Raw genomic sequence first — 19,199 nt, 5'->3', positions numbered from 1 at the left:
TCAAACGATATAATCATCGGTTTCTTACTCTAAATTATGGTCTATCTACTGCACTAAATAAATTGATTCATCCTTAAAATGTATTATCAAACCATTGCACCAATTATGAAATTTGTAGGGGTTATAAAGAACTATCATTTCGCTTTACATTACATCTTTCAGTGTAACATAACAGACCGTTTTAAGATGTTCTGACCTCCGACAATGTTTCATATCGTTTTCAATGATCTTGATCCATGTCTTTTTCGGAGCTGTTCGCTGAGTCTTTCACACAAAAGTCCGTTTTTGTCACAGAAGTATGTGAGGAATTCATGTACCTTTAATTCGACAGACATCTCTAAACTATTGCAATCTGAGTTTCTGAATTTATTCCTCAACTGTGCTCTGATTATCGTATCTTGAACGCATTACTTAATTTTTAATATGATATCATATGCCCAACTGTAACATAATCTAAGTTTAAGAGCCATATTGAGGTATTAGTAAGGTGAGCGTTCGAATGTGGTGTATTTTAGTTTTAGATGCCACTTTTTCACTTTTTCGTCTGTATTATTCATCCCAACTTCTACACATGCTCCAACTTGTTGAAATTTACAATAACAAGCGATAAATCAGTTTTTCAAGACTTTGGTCTTTCCTTCCAGCAGCGACATAATTCTGCTGTGTGAACAATATCAATGTCTTGTTTTGCATACATAAGTAGTGCTTTTATACGCAGCTATATATTTTTTCAGCTCTATATGCAGTATAACTATATAAAAAATAGAATTATAAAAAAGTACTTAAGCCAATAATTAATCATTACGGGTCATTAAAGCTCCATACTATATGATGAAACACTTAAATTAACAAACAATAAACAAACAGGCTTGGTGGCGCAGTGGTAAAGCCAACTGGACGATCCTCCTACTGTTGCGATAGCGTGATTTGTGATTTGTGATTGCCCTAGGCAAGAGTGTAAAATTATAAAAATAAGTGTTAAAGGAAAATGATCCCAGTCACGCCAGTAACCAGGCTGGGTAAGACCGGATGTCTTCTGGGATGATTTCTAAGTTGGTCATTCGCCAGTCGGTAGGCCTACGTTAAATAGTAGGTCCAGTTGGCAAAAGGAGACTATAGGAGACTATAAACCCATAGTTGGTAAAAGGAGACTTTAAAATATGTAAAAAAAAAACAATAAACAAGAATACAAAAAAACAAAGAATAAACTTTACTCAATCGAAAAAAATTAAATATTAAATTATATTTTCTGCACATAGACCTTTTTAATATCAATATAGACTTGCTGAATCACTTTTATTTTTTTGGATATATATTATAATTTTCGATTACTTGTCCGATGTTTAAAACGAAATTCTGTTTAAATTATTCTATTTTCAGGATATGTCTGTTTTCCGTATTCGATATCTAACTGTTTTGCTAATGTTCGTTTTGTTTGCGAAGGTAATAAATTTTCTTTTTACGTCCCGGCAAACTTTACGAGCTCATTAATTAATGCCGATATTTATCTTACCGCGTTTTAGATCGAAATATTGCATTAAAAACAAAGAAAAAAGTGTTTTGTGACTTGTCTATTTAAAGTAACACTTAACATTTTTATTGTTCCGTACATATACAAATATCATAATAGTACTATTAGTAGATATTGTGAAGGTCAAACTGTATAATTCCTAAAACTAATAATCAAAACTAAAAGTCAAACTAATAATTCCTCCAATAATTTTCGTCAGGGTCACGACTTGCCTGTTTGACATAATTTCATTATCTTTTGTGGCCCATATTTATATTTTCTTGAAAGTTGTTGACTTTTTTTTATTTACTTTTTTTTGCTTCATTTTAAAGATTAATCTTAATATATTCTCGTTTACCTACCAATCGATGTTTTAGTTTATCTGTTATATATATGTTAGGAAAGGAACTGCATCTTACTACATTTATACACACATTTAAATAAATAAAAAGTCACCCTATATAAATTATTTGCATTTCTATAAATATTAAGTGCCTTCATGTGTTTTGTTTCAACAAAGAACGAGTGGTAGTTTTGATGCCAATGACAAACAGCGGTCTAGGTGGACCAACAATGTTCCAAGATAATGAATTGCAAAACTTATTGGACGAAACATCAACTCAAACTTTCAAAGAAATTTTAGATTGCTTCAGAACGTTTACATGCGATTGGAAAGGTCCTAATGAAGGGAAAATACCACATGGATTCATTAAAAATTCCACATCAGTATCTTCCAAAATCCCAGTTTAATTGCTTACCTGGTGTTGTGACTGGCGATGAAAAACGGATGTGCTGCTATCAGTTAATGTCTCAGTATGAATAAAATTATCAGTTTATTATGTTTGTGTATTATACTTTTATATAATACGAATACCGAAAAACTCGAAATAAAGTTGCATAGCATTCGTTTATAATTACTGTATATATATCTACATTCTATTTTTTTTATATACGCGTTTCAGAGTTTCAGCTCTTTTACTACTTTTACTACTCATTGCTACAGAAAGTTTTTAGCTGGAGCTGGCAGTTTGAGAGTGGCGCTCGGTAATTAAACCGAATTTATCAAAAAACTTCCTTTCTAGACTATCGTTTTTACTTCGATAAAATATATGCCAGGGTTCTTATATTTGGAATTTGAGATTTAAAAAAATATATATCATCATCAATTATTTTGTGTGTCTTTATTGTTTAAAATATTTTCATGAAGATCAATTCATATTGCTTGTATGTCTTATTATCCATGTATTTTATATTACGAGAAATCAGATGTCATATTTAACTTATTATGTGCTTGTATTAGTTTGTATTATTTTCATTAGCGATACCTATTGGTGAAAAGGCAGAGTATCATTGCAAACAACCATAACCTAAAGGTTAAATTCAATAGCTGTGATACATAAAGTAGCAATTTTTTATATAACATTATTGAGTTATTCTAACTAATTATGAAACAAGAAAATTGCGTTTCCGACACTAATTAATGTGGTGTTTAATTTGAAGAAATCTGCTGCTGAAGCCCATCAAACAGTTTAAGAAATATATGGTGATACTGCTCCGTCTTATCCAAATTATCGTTTTTGGTTTTAACGATTTAAGAGTGATCCATTTGTGGAATAAAATATTCGAAAACATTGAATTGAAAAAACGTATTGAAAAAGCCCCATCTCAAACTCTTCGAGAGGTTTCAGACAATTTTAGCAGTTATTCTAGGCGTTTATCTGGCCCAAAAAGGGCTAGATATATATATATATATATATATATATATATATATATATATATATATATATATATATATATATATATATGTATATATATATATATATATATATATATATATATATATTGACATAGTAACATTGAATGAAGTTGTTATTGCAGATCGATCCACGTTACGTGAATAAATTAAATTACACATTAATGCCAAAAAGTCTAGTAATAACTAGTAACCAGTGTGCTGACCAGACATAGAATCTTCTTATTACTACTCGTATCCATACAGAATGGCTTTGCTGGAACACAGTTTTGCAATGCTGAAGTAACGCTAAAATTGATCGATGATGGGATCGCTCTCAAAACCAATATCATTCTTTTAACATGCTATCCCCAAGTTAGTAGAAAAATGAGAAAAATGTATAGAAAATTATGGAAGATATTTTGATTAATATATACTGTACTAATTATGCTCTATAGATTTTTAAAATAAAAAAATAACAATACATGCAAGTACCTAATACTTAATCAAACATAATTACTTTTAATTTAAATATAAGCTTTTGGTAAAAATCATTTTGTAAGTCTGTTATAATTTCATTATAAACAAAAAATATTGTTGGAACATAATAATACCTTTTGTTCCTTGTGAAAAAGTCACTAAATTAATCAATCCATTAATATCAGTAGAATTTTCACCTTATCCGATTATAGAACGAGTTTTTCGTATCTGAATTAAAATTTGAGAAAAATATTTGTCTAATAAAATATTTTTTTTCTGTGCTGTTTGCATTATGTTCAAAACCAAATTAAAGTTTTTATTGATATATTATCTATTTCATAACGACCAAATCTTTATTTAATTCAATCGACGAGACAAGCTCCAATATTGAAATTAATTAATTATTTACTTGTTATCATAAAAAGAATTAAAATTTTTATTTTTACACTATATAATTATACCAGAAATAATAAATTGTCACAAATAAATTATAAAACCTTTATAAATAGCGACAAAATAAGGAAATTTAGAAAATGGGTCACTGATTTTTTATTCATCAATATCGTACACGTACATTTTGAGGAAACGTAGAAAATCAATTTTATATTTTTATGAAGCAGACAGTTTAAAAATAAATCAGGAATTTTATTAAAACACGACATGTATCAGATTGCTCTATTTCTTTCTTTTATTTTATCATGCATATATATACTTCGATTTTATTACTATTATTGCTCAAGGAGTTCGGAGACTTTGTAATTTAAAATTCCCATCCTGATTATTTTTGAATAATTTTTTCTTTGCATAATTATCAAACAATCAAATTTATGGAACGTAAAGTCCTTTTTTAGCACCGCATTATACATCTAGTAAGTCGGTTTCATTTAATAAAACATTTAAACGTCATGTGATGTTAAGAGAAATATCTCAAAATCTTTAGATCTTCCACTAACTCATTTTAGTTGGGACAGCCCTATAAAATGTAAGTTACGCTAATTGTAGAATTCTTTCGATTCTATTGTTAGAGGGTCTAATTTATTAGACCTTTGAAGTTTTTAATATATATGACATGAAAAAGAATTATGACCTGTTAAAGAACATAACATTCGCAGTATATTGAAACTCTGGTAAATATAGACAGGCACAAAGATACCAAGTAAACAGAACAGACGTGTTCAACAAGGATGATTCCCATCAGCTCGTTGTCGAGTATTTCGGATAACGAGGGTTCAGGTACCGAGGCTAGACGAAACGTGTCGGATGTTAGACCTGGTAGAGGACTCTTTATGGTGCGTATCTATGGTGAGAAGTTCCTAGCTGGAAGAGTGTTTCGCACCCAGATATTCTCAGCGAATTGGGATACAGAGAAGGGTTTCTTGTACCAGCCTTGTCCACCACCAAGAACCCGAGGGATGAGCTTCAGCGATAAAACACTGTGCATCCACAACGAGAAGACAGTCTGACAGTAATTTGAATGAAGACCAAGGAAAAGAGTATTATTGAAAATGAGAAGAATAATATATATATATATATATATATATATATATATATATATATATATAATGCCAAAAAGACTAGTAATAGCTAGTAATCAGTGTGCTGGCCAGGCAGAGAATCTTCTTATTACTACTCGTATCAACACAGCATGCTCAAGTAGCGCTAAAATTAATCGATGAAAGGATCACTGTCAAAACCAATATCATTCTTTTAACATGCTATCCCCAAGTTAGTAGAAAAATGAGGAAAATGTATAGAAAATTATAATAAGGAGTACCTAATACCTAATCAAACATAATTACTTTTAATTTAAATATAAGCTTTTGGTAAAAATCATTTTGTAAGTCTTTTATAGTTTCATTACAAACAACAAATATTGTTGGAACATAATAATACCTTTTGTTTCGTGTGAAAAAGTCACTAAATGAATCAATCCATTAATATCAGTAGAATTTTCACCTTATCCGATTATAGAATCAGTTCTTCGTATCTGAATTTATTAAGTGTATTAAGTGTCAGTAACTCGTCTTTGGGTATTAATTTACTCAAGGAAGAGAGAAAATTGTATTTAATTTACAACTCTGTTTTCTCTTCCGCATCTCAACAATTATTTTATGAATATTATTTCATCATAGCAGTATCGGCAGTAGCCTACTACATAAATGCTATACATAACTATCCAAACTTTAAAAAGAATAGATATCTAGTTAACCACAATGGAAATTCCAAACATAGCATAGATACTACAATAAAATAATGGCGTGGAGACTATTTATTTATATATTTACATTTTACTACACATATTTTTTAGTTAAAAATTTCGTGTTAAAATTACTTCCAGCAATAAATATTTGTTCAGATTAGTCCCTAAAATTCCCTATATCATTTCTCTCGGGTTACCCTAAACATGAAAACAAAATATTGTGGCATCAACTTTCGGGAAAAAAAAGTCTTCTAACAGAATATAAGACATTTTTTGCTGCCACAGCCCTTAAGATGAATTATTTATTATGATATAGCACAATATATTTCAAACAAAAGCCAGTATATTACACGCATTTGTTAGAACACGTAATGTTCATTATTGGAGATATTTTTATTCGTTTTCATAATTAATTTGATTTAATTTCCTAGTATGTTATTGCGTTTTTTTTTATTTTTATGAAATGTTTTAGTTTCTAATAAATGATAATTTATTATACTAATAATAATATTATTCTTAGTATAACAATACTTACTAATATTTAATTATATTCCACTAAAATTTAATTCAAGGTTAACATTAATTGTTAAAAATGCCACCATCACTCACTTCTTGGCACTTGAGATTTCTAAACAAGAATAATATTCAAATATTAAGTGTCAATCATTACAGGAAAGTGTTAAAAATGCCACATCACGTACTTGTTGACACTTGGGATTTGTACACAAGAACAATGTTCCAATCAATATAGGGTAACGTCAAAATAAAATGTATCAAGATATTGGAAGAAATGCATCATAACGACTGATAAAAAACTCAAAATGCATCTAAGGTAAAAGATGTGAAAAGATATTCAAACAGAAAAAATAATTAATTTACTTAAAAATATGACTTTATTTAATGGAAAGAAGGAGGGGCCTATTATCGGGCGCCCATACAAAGCGACATTAACGGTGAAAACAGACCATTTGATCTCACTCGTTTGCCATTTAGGTAGTCAAAAAAACTGATGGTCACAGGGATGTGGTTGCTATTCCCTCTGGACAGCTTATTATAGTTGTTGGAAAATTATGTTCGAGTATCGCCTGTACCTCCATTAATTTCCATGGTATTCAATCCGCCTTTTGTGACCTTACAGCTTCAACTGCGGTACTGTTGCACGAACTCCGCTTAACTACACCAAGAAACGCTTCGTGTAACTGTAGAACAATTACGATTCTGACCTCTGCCTGTCTTCTTTTCTTGAAAATTAATTTGATTCCGGTTAAATGATTGAATTCAAAAGCGTTATGTGAAATAATATGTGAAAGGCGATACAAAGCCAGACTGAGGGTAAACATACATAACATCTAACAGGTCAATTGAAAAGTTCCCGGCCTGATACGCGCCTGATACATGGCGCTATTAGTATTATAAAATTCATATGTTTTTTAGTTACCCCTAACCCTCAAAAGATGCGTGTATAAAATTAACAGCTATCGGTCATTATTTTGTGAATTATAGCATTTTGAGTGAAACAACTTGTTATTGTGAAAAAATGGATAAATAGGAATTTCGCGTGTTGATAAAATATTGCTTCTTGAAGGGAAAACATACAGGTGAAGCAAAAACTTGGCTTGATGCCGAGTTTTCGGACACTGCCCCAGGAAAATCAACTATCAAGGATTGATATGCTAAGTTTAGATGTGGTGAAATGAGCACCAAAGACCGTGGACGCCCAAAAGAGATTGTTACCGACAAAAACATTTAAAAAATCCACAAAATGATTTTGAATGACCGTAAATTGAAATTGAATGAAATAGCAGACACCCTAAATATATCAACTGAACATGTACATCATATCATTCACGAGTATTCTCCTTATTCATCCACCTTATTATTTCCTGCTCTCAGATCTTAAAAGAATGTTCGCTGGGAAGAAATTTTCGTCGAATGAAGAGGTGATCTTGTAGCAAAGTACAAATCGTACCATAAAATGATATAAAGTTGGAGGGTCGCTATAATCAGTATATCACCCTTGAAGAGAATTATGTTGAATAAAAAAACTAATTTTGCCAAAAAAAAAAAGTGTTTTACTATGGTAGGTTGGGAACTTCTATTGATAAAATCTTTTGCCTACAAATATTTGCTAACTAATAACCAAATTACACAGGCAACAAAATGTATTATAAACACTTTTTAAACCAATTTACCTAAACCTTATGTATGTTTAAGTATTCTTCAGCATACTAACTACGAAATCGTTAACCAAATTGAATTATCTCTTATAGTTTCCAAACTGTAGGTTATCGAACATTTACATTTTTCAACTGTTCGCTGCGTTTATCCTTTTTCGGCAAAATCAAAAATTGGCGTTATGAACTACGGATTTTGTTCAAATTCAATTAAGTGTTCGTCAGCATGCTGATTAGGAAATCGTTCACGAAATTCAATTATTTTTAATAGTTTCTCAGTTATAGGCTATTGAATTTTTACTTTTTCGAACTGTCCGCTGATTTCTTTCAATCAAAAACCAATGGTATTTGAGAAAGTATGTTAAAATTATGAATTATTTGTTATTATTATTGGAAAAAAAGTCACGATTTTTATGTCCGACTATTTTTTGATAGTAGTGGTATAAAGAGGAAGCAATAAACGAATCGAGTCTTTCCAAAAGGCATCAAAAAAAATCAACAATAAATACATACTAAACAATTAATCGCCAAACACGATTATTTGATATACATATTGATTATTTTAACTAAGGATTATAAAATATTTTACAAACAAATATTTGCTAACTAAAAACTAAATTACACAGGCCAACAAAAATTATTATAAACACTTTTTAAACCAATTTACCTAAATCTTATGTATGTTTAACTGCTCTTCAGTATACTGACTACGAAATCGTTAACCAAATTGAATTATCTCTTTTAGTTTCCAAACTATAGGTTATCGAATATTTGCATTTTTTACTGTTCGCTGCGTTTATCCTTTTTCGACGAAATTAAGTACTCGTCAGCATGTTGATTAAGAAATCGTTCGCGAAGTTATTATCTTTAATAGTTTTCCAGTTATAAGCCATTGAATTGTTACTTTTTCGAACTGTCCGCTGAGTTCTTTCAATAAAAAACCAATGGTATATGAGAAAGTATAGTAGTTAAAATTGCGAAAGAATTCATTGAAAAAAAGTAATGATTTTTACGTCCAACAATTTTTTGATAACATTGGTATAAAGAGGAAACAATAAATGAATCGGGCCATTCCAAAAGGCATCACGAAATATAAGAATTATTTCGAATCATAAACGTTGTCTTATCGTTAACCAAAAACACAATTATAATCCCCTTATTCTCAAAATAGGCGTCGTGGTTGAATGTGGGTGTATTTTTTCCAAGGCCCAACCCCAGGTATTTGAATTATTTAATATAAGGGGGTGATAAATTTAGAAAAACAAAGGCTGGCGGTTTATTATTTTGGGAAAAGGTAAAATATGAGATTCCTAAATATTCAATCTTTTTTTATTATTTACAAAGGTATGACACGCAAAACACAGTCCCAAAATAGCCGACGGCCAGAAATAATTAAAAGGCTGTTATTTATTCTCTTCCTCCAAATTCTGGAATTAACTTAATATAATTCGAAAACATTTATCTACTTTACCAGAAATAGAATTTCGACAGTTTTGTTAATAAAAAAAACGTTGAATATGCTGAGAAATAACAGTAATGTTCAACTGAAAGCTTTCAATTTCAGCTTAAATATTCTATTATGTGAAATAACCTGTTATTAACTCTAACAACTACAATACCTTACCAATAATAGGAATTAGAGTATGCTTTATTTTAAATTCAATTCAGTTTTACGTGTTTGCACGAGTTCATGAATAGTGTAATTTGATTGAGAAAAAGGTCACATGTTTGGTATATGTTTTTACAATTAGTAGAATTTACAAATTAATTTATTACTACTATTCTGTTGTATTTTGCATTAATAAACAAACAAGGCGAGTACGGGATTAATACATCAGTATATATTTAATTATTAATATAAAGTTAAGAATACGCTTATACACTACGCTTATGTATAATATAAGTTTGTGTCATTTGTTTCAATCTTCAGATTTCCTGCCTGTCTTCCAGTAGCTGTATTGCTTCCACGTTGCTGTGATTTAGCAAGATATGTTACTCCTCATTCCGGTCATCTCCAGATTTGGAGCATTCGGAGCGTATTGAGCTCTATTTAATTTTAAAACAGAATAATCCGAGTTTGCATACGTACATACAGCTTTATTTACTTACATTTTTTTATCATGATTATTAGATTTAATGTCGAATATATATAAGCGGGTAAATAGGTTCGGGAGGTAAATAAAAATGGAACATTTTGGAAATAACACATTTTCTTTAAAAAAGTATTGAATAAACCAAAATAATAAAAATATAATTAATATATGTCCAGCCATTCTATTTTTATAAAGCATCATATTACGCATCATTATTTTTTATACATAAATATACACAAATTTGATAAATAATTGATTTAATGTTAAACTATATATATCTCTCCTTATGAGAGAAATAAACATTGAACATTTTTGTAAAACACATTTTCTTTTAAAATGACTGAGGAATAATGTATCCTCTGTTATCACGAATAGAAAACTATTCGAAACGTGCATTTCAGTAAAATAGTAATTACTATTTTCATCACTAGTTTTTTTGATTTTTTTTTTTTTTTGACCGACAAGATCGACTATTTTCAGTAGATATTTCCGCTAGTTATTAGGTATTTTAATTACCCGACTTTTTATATTTCCTATGTATTAAAACAATGAACAAAGTAACAAATATCCTTATTATAATTGTCACGCGATTCTTTAACTATTAACAGAATATATATGTTAATATATAAAAAAAAACGAAAACGTTATATCCGGTATTAAAATCCACGGAATTGAGATTTGAACATGACATCAACATTTGAAAATGATTGATACAATTTCGTAAAGTTGGTTTTAAGCACAAATCGACATAGAACTTTGAATTTTATATTTTATTAATCTCATATACAAGTTTGTAATAAATGAGTAAATTAGAAAGTTGCTAGTTGATAACATGTAACATTTAAATTTACAAATGAGGTAGGTAGGGTAGATAATTCTTCATTTTTAACAATAATATTTATAATCTTGAATTATAAACATTTTCAATTTAATTCAGCACTATTCGCTGCACAATATTCTTGGTTAACCACGTGAGCATGCAACATAATAACGCTAGTTATTAGATATTTTAATTACCCGACTTTTTATATTTCCTATGTATTAAAACAATGAACAAAGTAACAAATATCCTTATTATAATTGTCACGCGATTCTTTAACTATTAACAGAATATATATGTTAATATATAAAAAAAAACGAAAACGTTATATCCGGTATTAAAATCCACGGAATTGAGATTTGAACATGACATCAACATTTGAAAATGATTGATACAATTTCGTAAAGTTGGTTTTAAGCACAAATCGACATAGAACTTTGAATTTTATATTTTATTAATCTCATATACAAGTTTGTAATAAATGAGTAAATTAGAAAGTTGCTAGTTGATAACATGTAACATTTAAATTTATAAATGAGGTAGGTAGGGTAGATAATTCTTCATTTTTAACAATAATATTTATAATCTTGAATTATAAACATTTTCAATTTAATTCAGCACTATTCGCTGCACAATATTCTTGGTTAACCACGTGAGCATGCAACATAATAACGCTAGTTATTAGATATTTTAATTATCCGACTTTTTATATTTCCTATGTATTAAAACAATGAACAAAGTAACAAATATCCTTATTATAATTGTCACGCGTTTCTTTAACTATTTACAGAATATATATGTTAATATATAAAAAAAACGAAAACGTTATATCCGGTATTAAAATCCACGGAATTGAGATTTGAACATGACATCAACATTTGAAAATGATTGATACAATTTCGTAAAGTTGATTTTAAACACAAATCGACATAGAATTTTGAATTTTATATTTTATCAATCTCATATACAAGTTTGTAATAAATGAGTAAATTAGAAAGTTGCTAGTTGATAACATGTAACATTTAAATTTATAAATGAGGTAGGTAGGGTAGATAATTCTTCATTTTTAACAATAATATTTATAATCTTGAATTATAAACATTTTCAATTTAATTCAGCACTATTCGCTGCACAATATTCTTGGTTAACCACGTGAGCATGCAACATAATAACGCTAGTTATTAGATATTTTAATTATCCGACTTTTTATATTTCCTATGTATTAAAACAATGAACAAAGTAACAAATATCCTTATTATAATTGTCACGCGTTTCTTTAACTATTTACAGAATATATATGTTAATATATAAAAAAAACGAAAACGTTATATCCGGTATTAAAATCCACGGAATTGAGATTTGAACATGACATCAACATTTGAAAATGATTGATACAATTTCGTAAAGTTGGTTTTAAGCACAAATCGACATAGAATTTTGAATTTTATATTTTATCAATCTCATATACAAGTTTGTAATAAATGAGTAAATTAGAAAGTTGCTAGTTGATAACATGTAACATTTAAATTTATAAATGAGGTAGGTAGGGTAGATAATTCTTCATTTTTAACAATAATATTTATAATCTTGAATTATAAACATTTTCAATTTAATTCAGCACTATTCGCTGCACAATATTCTTGGTTAACCACGTGAGCATGCAACATAATAACGCTAGTTATTAGGTATTTTAATTACCCGACTTTTTATATTTCCTATGTATTAAAACAATGAACAAAGTAACAAATATCCTTATTATAATTGTCACGCGTTTCTTTAACTATTTACAGAATATATATGTTAATATATAAAAAAAACGAAAACGTTATATCCGGTATTAAAATCCACGGAATTGAGATTTGAACATGACATCAACATTTGAAAATGATTGATACAATTTCGTAAAGTTGATTTAAAGCAAAAATCGACATAGAATTTTGAATTTTATATTTTATCAATCTCATATACAAGTTTGTAATAAATGAGTAAATTAGAAAGTTGCTAGTTGATAACATGTAACATTTAAATTTATAAATGAGGTAGGTAGGGTAGATAATTCTTCATTTTTAACAATAATATTTATAATCTTGAATTATAAACATTTTCAATTTAATTCAGCACTATTCGCTGCACAATATTCTTGGTTAACCACGTGAGCATGCAACATAATAACGCTAGTTATTAGATATTTTAATTACCCGACTTTTTATATTTCCTATGTATTAAAACAATGAACAAAGTAACAAATATCCTTATTATAATTGTCACGCGATTCTTTAACTATTAACAGAATATATATGTTAATATATAAAAAAAACGAAAACGTTATATCCGGTATTAAAATCCACGGAATTGAGATTTGAACATGACATCAACATTTGAAAATGATTGATACAATTTCGTAAAGTTGGTTTTAAGCACAAATCGACATAGAACTTTGAATTTTATATTTTATTAATCTCATATACAAGTTTGTAATATATGAGTAAATTAAAAAGTTGCTAGTTGATAACATGTAACATTTAAATTTGTAAATGAGGTAGGTAGGGTAGATAATTCTTCATTTTTAACAATAATATTTATAATCTTGAATTATAAACATTTTCCATTTAATTCAGCACTATTCGCTGCACAATATTCTTGGTTAACCACGTGAGCATGCAACATAATAACGCTAGTTATTAGATATTTTAATTACCCGACTTTTTATATTTCCTATGTATTAAAACAATAAACAAAGTAACAAATATCCTTATTATAATTGTCACGCGATTCTTTAACTATTAACAGAATATATATGTTAATATATAAAAAAAACGAAAACGTTATATCCGGTATTAAAATCCACGGAATTGAGATTTGAACATGACATCAACATTTGAAAATGATTGATACAATTTCGTAAAGTTGATTTTAAACACAAATCGACATAGAACTTTGAATTTTATATTTTATTAATCTCATATACAAGTTTGTAATAAATGAGTAAATTAAAAAGTTGCTAGTTGATAACATGTAACATTTAAATTTATAAATGAGGTAGGTAGGGTAGATAATTCTTCATTTTTAACAATAATATTTATAATCTTGAATTATAAACATTTTCAATTTAATTCAGCACTATTCGCTGCACAATATTCTTGGTTAACCACGTGAGCATGCAACATAATAACGCTAGTTATTAGATATTTTAATTACCCGACTTTTTATATTTCCTATGTATTAAAACAATGAACAAAGTAACAAATATCCTTATTATAATTGTCACGCGATTCTTTAACTATTAACAGAATATATATGTTAATATATAAAAAAAAACGAAAACGTTATATCCGGTATTAAAATCCACGGAATTGAGATTTGAACATGACATCAACATTTGAAAATGATTGATACAATTTCGTAAAGTTGGTTTTAAGCACAAATCGACATAGAACTTTGAATTTTATATTTTATTAATCTCATATACAAGTTTGTAATAAATGAGTAAATTAAAAAGTTGCTAGTTGATAACATGTAACATTTAAATTTGTAAATGAGGTAGGTAGGGTAGATAATTCTTCATTTTTAACAATAATATTTATAATCTTGAATTATAAACATTTTCAATTTAATTCAGCACTATTCGCTGCACAATATTCTTGGTTAACCACGTGAGCATGATATAGTTGCCCATGGGATAAACATGGATTTTCCAAATCTAAACCGCAAATTGACATTGTTTGGCCTTGAGACTTATTTGTAGACATGGCGAAAGTTAAACGAATGAGAAATGTAGTACAATGCAGTCTTTTGAAAGGTACCATACATTCTGACGGTATCATTGGAATACGTGGAAACAAGACCACTTCTCCTTAACTTTCCAGTCCAAATGGTTGCTTCAACAATATTTCCGATGATCTTTTTGATGACCAAACGTGTACCGTTGCATAATCGATGAGGATTCAAATGACGCAGAAGAATAATTGGTTAATCAGTCTTCAACCAAAGATTATGTAGTGGCATTTGGGGTATATCTAGAGAATTTAGAACATTCAAGCAGCAACTGTTGTATCTGGAATTTAATTTCCTCAACATCAACATTCTTTGCTGCCAAAATAGCCCGATTACTAAGCCAATTATGATCCAACTAATTATTTTGTATGTCTGAGAAAATACTCTAAATTAATTAATTTTTTACATGATCAACAGTGCAGAAATTGTCTTACTTAACATCTCTTTGATGCTTACTTAATAAAACCGATAGAATACTTTACACCATTATCTGTTCTTACGGAACTTATGGAACTCACATATAATTATAATTCTTTGTCATATAGTTGCTAAATAATTTGCAATACAAAATATTACAGCTATAAATTGAGATTATATTATTAATAGATATTGAGATTTTGCACACATTATGCAAAATTTTATTAAAATCGGTTCATCGCGGACAAACAACGTGACGTATGTACAACGAATTTTTTATATATAAAAATAAGGAAATATTCAGAGAAGTAATACTGATATTGTTATTTCTTTTTCAGAGTTTAAACCGAGAGTTTGTCTAACGGAGGAATGCGTCAGAACAGGTGAGTCACGTAATTTTATTTTGCATTCGTCCCGTTTCCCATTCAGCGCGTGGCTGGGGCTCCGTAAATAAGTCGAATTCGCTACTTCTTAACCAGATTAAACTTTGAGGAAATTTAATTTTCGTGCCGTCGGGCCCGCCACTGCAAACAAATTGTTCTCGTATCGTCTGACGATTTCCATTTCCTTTTGTTGGTGCCTGTTGGTTGTGTAATAATGTCGCTTTCCATGCGAGCTAGCGGCAACGAGCGACGACGACAGCAGAGCGTGCATGGAAAAAATAAACTAACCTAATTCGGTTTGTGTAGCTCCCGACCGATGAGCGATAGAGGAAGACTGTTCTTTTTTAGTTTTTATGTTAATCGTAATCAATGCTCAGTTTGTATTGTAAAGTTTCCAATTATCTGTACTGTAAAACAGTTAACAAGAAAATATGTATTTATCATTTAGTAAATCACGGTAAAAGTTACTGTCCAGTAAATCAAAGAAAATTATACATATAACGAGCTACTGAAGAAATTTTACATAAATTGGACTGCTGATATATAATGAGGAATGCTATATATATTCAGAAATATAATCATATAACTGAACAATATACATAATGTATTCAAATTCCAATTAGTTTAATAAAAGCTTAAAGTTTATAAAAGCGCACAAAAGAACCAAGTAATCTAAATTTATTCCCAACTTCAACTTATTCAATTTTAAAAACAAGAATAGTTACCAAGGAGCAATTAAAATAATAATATAACACTAGTAATCATCCTGTGGTCGAAATTCGACCTCAATTTATTATGTTAATCATGTTTATCTCTTAACAGGATAAAGGGACCAATTTAAAAATAATGTTAAATAAATTTAAAAACTTGTTTTCACAATATTCTCAATATAAGATCAGAAATGTGTTTGATATATAACATTAATTAAAATAATGAATGTTTGTATATTAAAACATATTACACTCTCTAACTTTTTTTTAATGGCATTTAATTAAATCTATTATCCATAAAGTTTCAATAATCAACAAAGTATTGATGAGTTAAAATTATTACGCCACTGAACTTTATAACAAAGTATCATAAGTAAGATTATTTTCAGAACTATAACAACTTCATAGCATCAAATACAAGTATACAGGACCTTTCTTTATTTTATGTTATAAACATAAATATGGATAATAAATATTTGTATATGAAAAAGAGAATATTTGAATAAAACAATTTTGAAATTGATATTTGACTTTAATATGTATATTAAAATACAAATGACTACAATTATGTACTTTATTTTTTACGAATTATATGTTATATTATATTTTATGGAAATATGTATTATGTAATTTATTTATAATCATTAAATTAACTATTGATTTTTCAAAACTTAGGTCTATAAGTAAAATAATCAAAATAATTGATACAAAATTCAACCAAAAAAATGTTATATAATCCCATATTTTATAACATTAAACACTTATCAATGTTTTTAAGAGTTTACAAATTTACTGCGAATAATGCAGAATTTCTTCGATTCGTCTTAGTATATGTATTCCATCTATACAAAATATGTAGCTTCATTTTAACTGCTACATAATTTCATTACTTCATTTATGTATTATATGAATCTCTTTATATTGTATTTATTTTTACTTTTACTTTTTATTTTATTTTTACCCATATTTCTCACCTAAAATATATATTTCAAAAACAATAAATACACCAGGCTGATTAAAAGAATAATTTCTATCTATGTGGAATGAAATTTTCGCATATGTCGGGTTTATCTTTAATTACTTTCTGTATATACCTTCCGATAAAGCGGACACATTAATTGCCGTATAAGAATTGGAGCTGACAGCGCCTATATATTTTGTATCACTGATTTGACGGCTCTTTCTGGTTGCTTGATTTGGGCGTAATTCATTTTATTGGGATTTATTTATTTGTAGCGTATATTACACAAACATTTTAGGTCTAAAAATTCTTTAGTGCCAAATTTCACACCGATCGATTTCACAGATACACCCATTTTCGTTAAAAAAGAGAGGCAAAATGTTCGACAACCTGATTAATATATAGATTACCGAATAGCTATAAACGCATACGCAACATTTGATATCGATATATTATTTTAGCTAAAAAATATAAGACAATCATCATATGCTAATAAATTATGTAAATTTTAAAAGTATTGCAAACTTAGTATCACATCAATATTTATCTTGCAAATTATTTCCGACAATAACAATAGCCTTCGTCTATTGTTGGTGAATATTTTGTTAAATTTGATGACAATATTATGATCAGGTCGAATTCGATCAAATGTTATTTTGAACATTTTGACTAAATCATTTTGTTGATGAACATTTTGTAGTTCTTAGACAATAGTTCGCATCACTATTAGATTGTAACAATGACTATCAATTTCCACATCCAGATTGTTCATAAAATAGATTTGTAAGCGCTCCTAGTAATTTTTTATAACATCTATATTAGACACGCTTAGTACAATCTTAATTATAAATTAATTTATTACTACATTTCATTTGTACTTCAATATGTATTCCTCATAAATACATCAATATGTATTCCTCAATTATAAAATTATAATAACTTATAGCTATAGTTTACACTAAAGGTATACACTTTATATAAGTTCGTATGGTTTGGTTCGCTTCAATCTCCTGACATCCTGCCCGCTGTCCAGCTGCAGTATTGCTTCTACATTAGTATGATTTAGTAATCTTCTTTCGTGTTTCAAGGCGAAATCTTGAATAACCTCGCAAATCCATTTGATTTCCAGGTCATCGTGCAGTTCTTCGTTGGTTACGTAGCGATAGGCATTGGTAATCAATCGAAGAACCTTGATTTGACAGCGTCGTATTGATTTGAATTTTTAGTGCAACCCCATATTTGCACCCCATAGGTCCCAATTGGCTTTATAATTGTATTATAGATCAACCTCTTTGATTTTAGATCAAGTTGACTTGATGTGAATCTTCCGACTAACCAGTATAGTTGTTTTATTTTGGTTCTAATGTGTTTTGTTTTTTGTCTAACATGATGTTCCCTCGTAAATGATAAATTTTCTTTGTATCTGCAATTCTTTAATGTTTCGTTAGCTAATTTTGATACAAACTTAAATGTCATCAAAATCTTTTATGGCATAATATATTGAAAATGGGTATGAAATTTTCTCGTATAATATGCGTTGAACCAAACGCCGCCCTTGAGAAGTAACTAATATATTATAGGCAATTCGGTATATTTGCGCGAACCATATGGGTTATTGACTAGATATTGTCCCTTTATATTTATTTTGAGACTCAGAGAATGGATGGTGTCCCGTTAATTTCTTCGCAAAGCGTATTTATAGATCGGAACAAGAGAGGGCTATTAAGTGTTTTGACAATAACGTCTCTCTGGGTTCATCCAAGTAATTTTTTAGTTATTGGTTGGTTGTAATTGAATCTGTAAACATTAACATTTTGATATAACCGCCCTGCCGTTGGTGAATGTAACTTATTATAATTCTGAATAGATCAGTTGTTTTTGTTACTGGTTATTTGATACTTTCCCAATTTATCGCCTACAATATTTTTTAATACGGACCAATAAA

At 28.7% G+C, this 19,199-nt stretch overlaps 1 protein-coding gene across 1 annotated transcript in view; it reads left to right on the top strand.

The window, feature by feature from the left end:
• Window positions 1-19,199, top strand: part of Nep1 (M13 family metallopeptidase neprilysin 1) — a 74,108-nt gene that overhangs the window by 32,992 nt on the left and 21,917 nt on the right. The window contains exon 4 of the mRNA XM_076394447.1: window positions 15,539-15,583. Coding sequence (XP_076250562.1) covers window positions 15,539-15,583 — 45 coding nt within the window. The remainder of the gene's footprint in view (window positions 1-15,538; window positions 15,584-19,199) is intronic.

The sequence above is a fragment of the Rhynchophorus ferrugineus genome, unplaced genomic scaffold (assembly GCF_030347505.1).
Source record: "Rhynchophorus ferrugineus isolate W39M unplaced genomic scaffold, kcgeb_rfMv2 rfM2, whole genome shotgun sequence".
NCBI lineage: Eukaryota > Metazoa > Arthropoda > Insecta > Coleoptera > Curculionidae > Rhynchophorus > Rhynchophorus ferrugineus.
The sequence above is the reverse complement of the archived record's forward strand: the minus strand, read 5'-3'. Positions and strand labels throughout refer to the sequence as shown.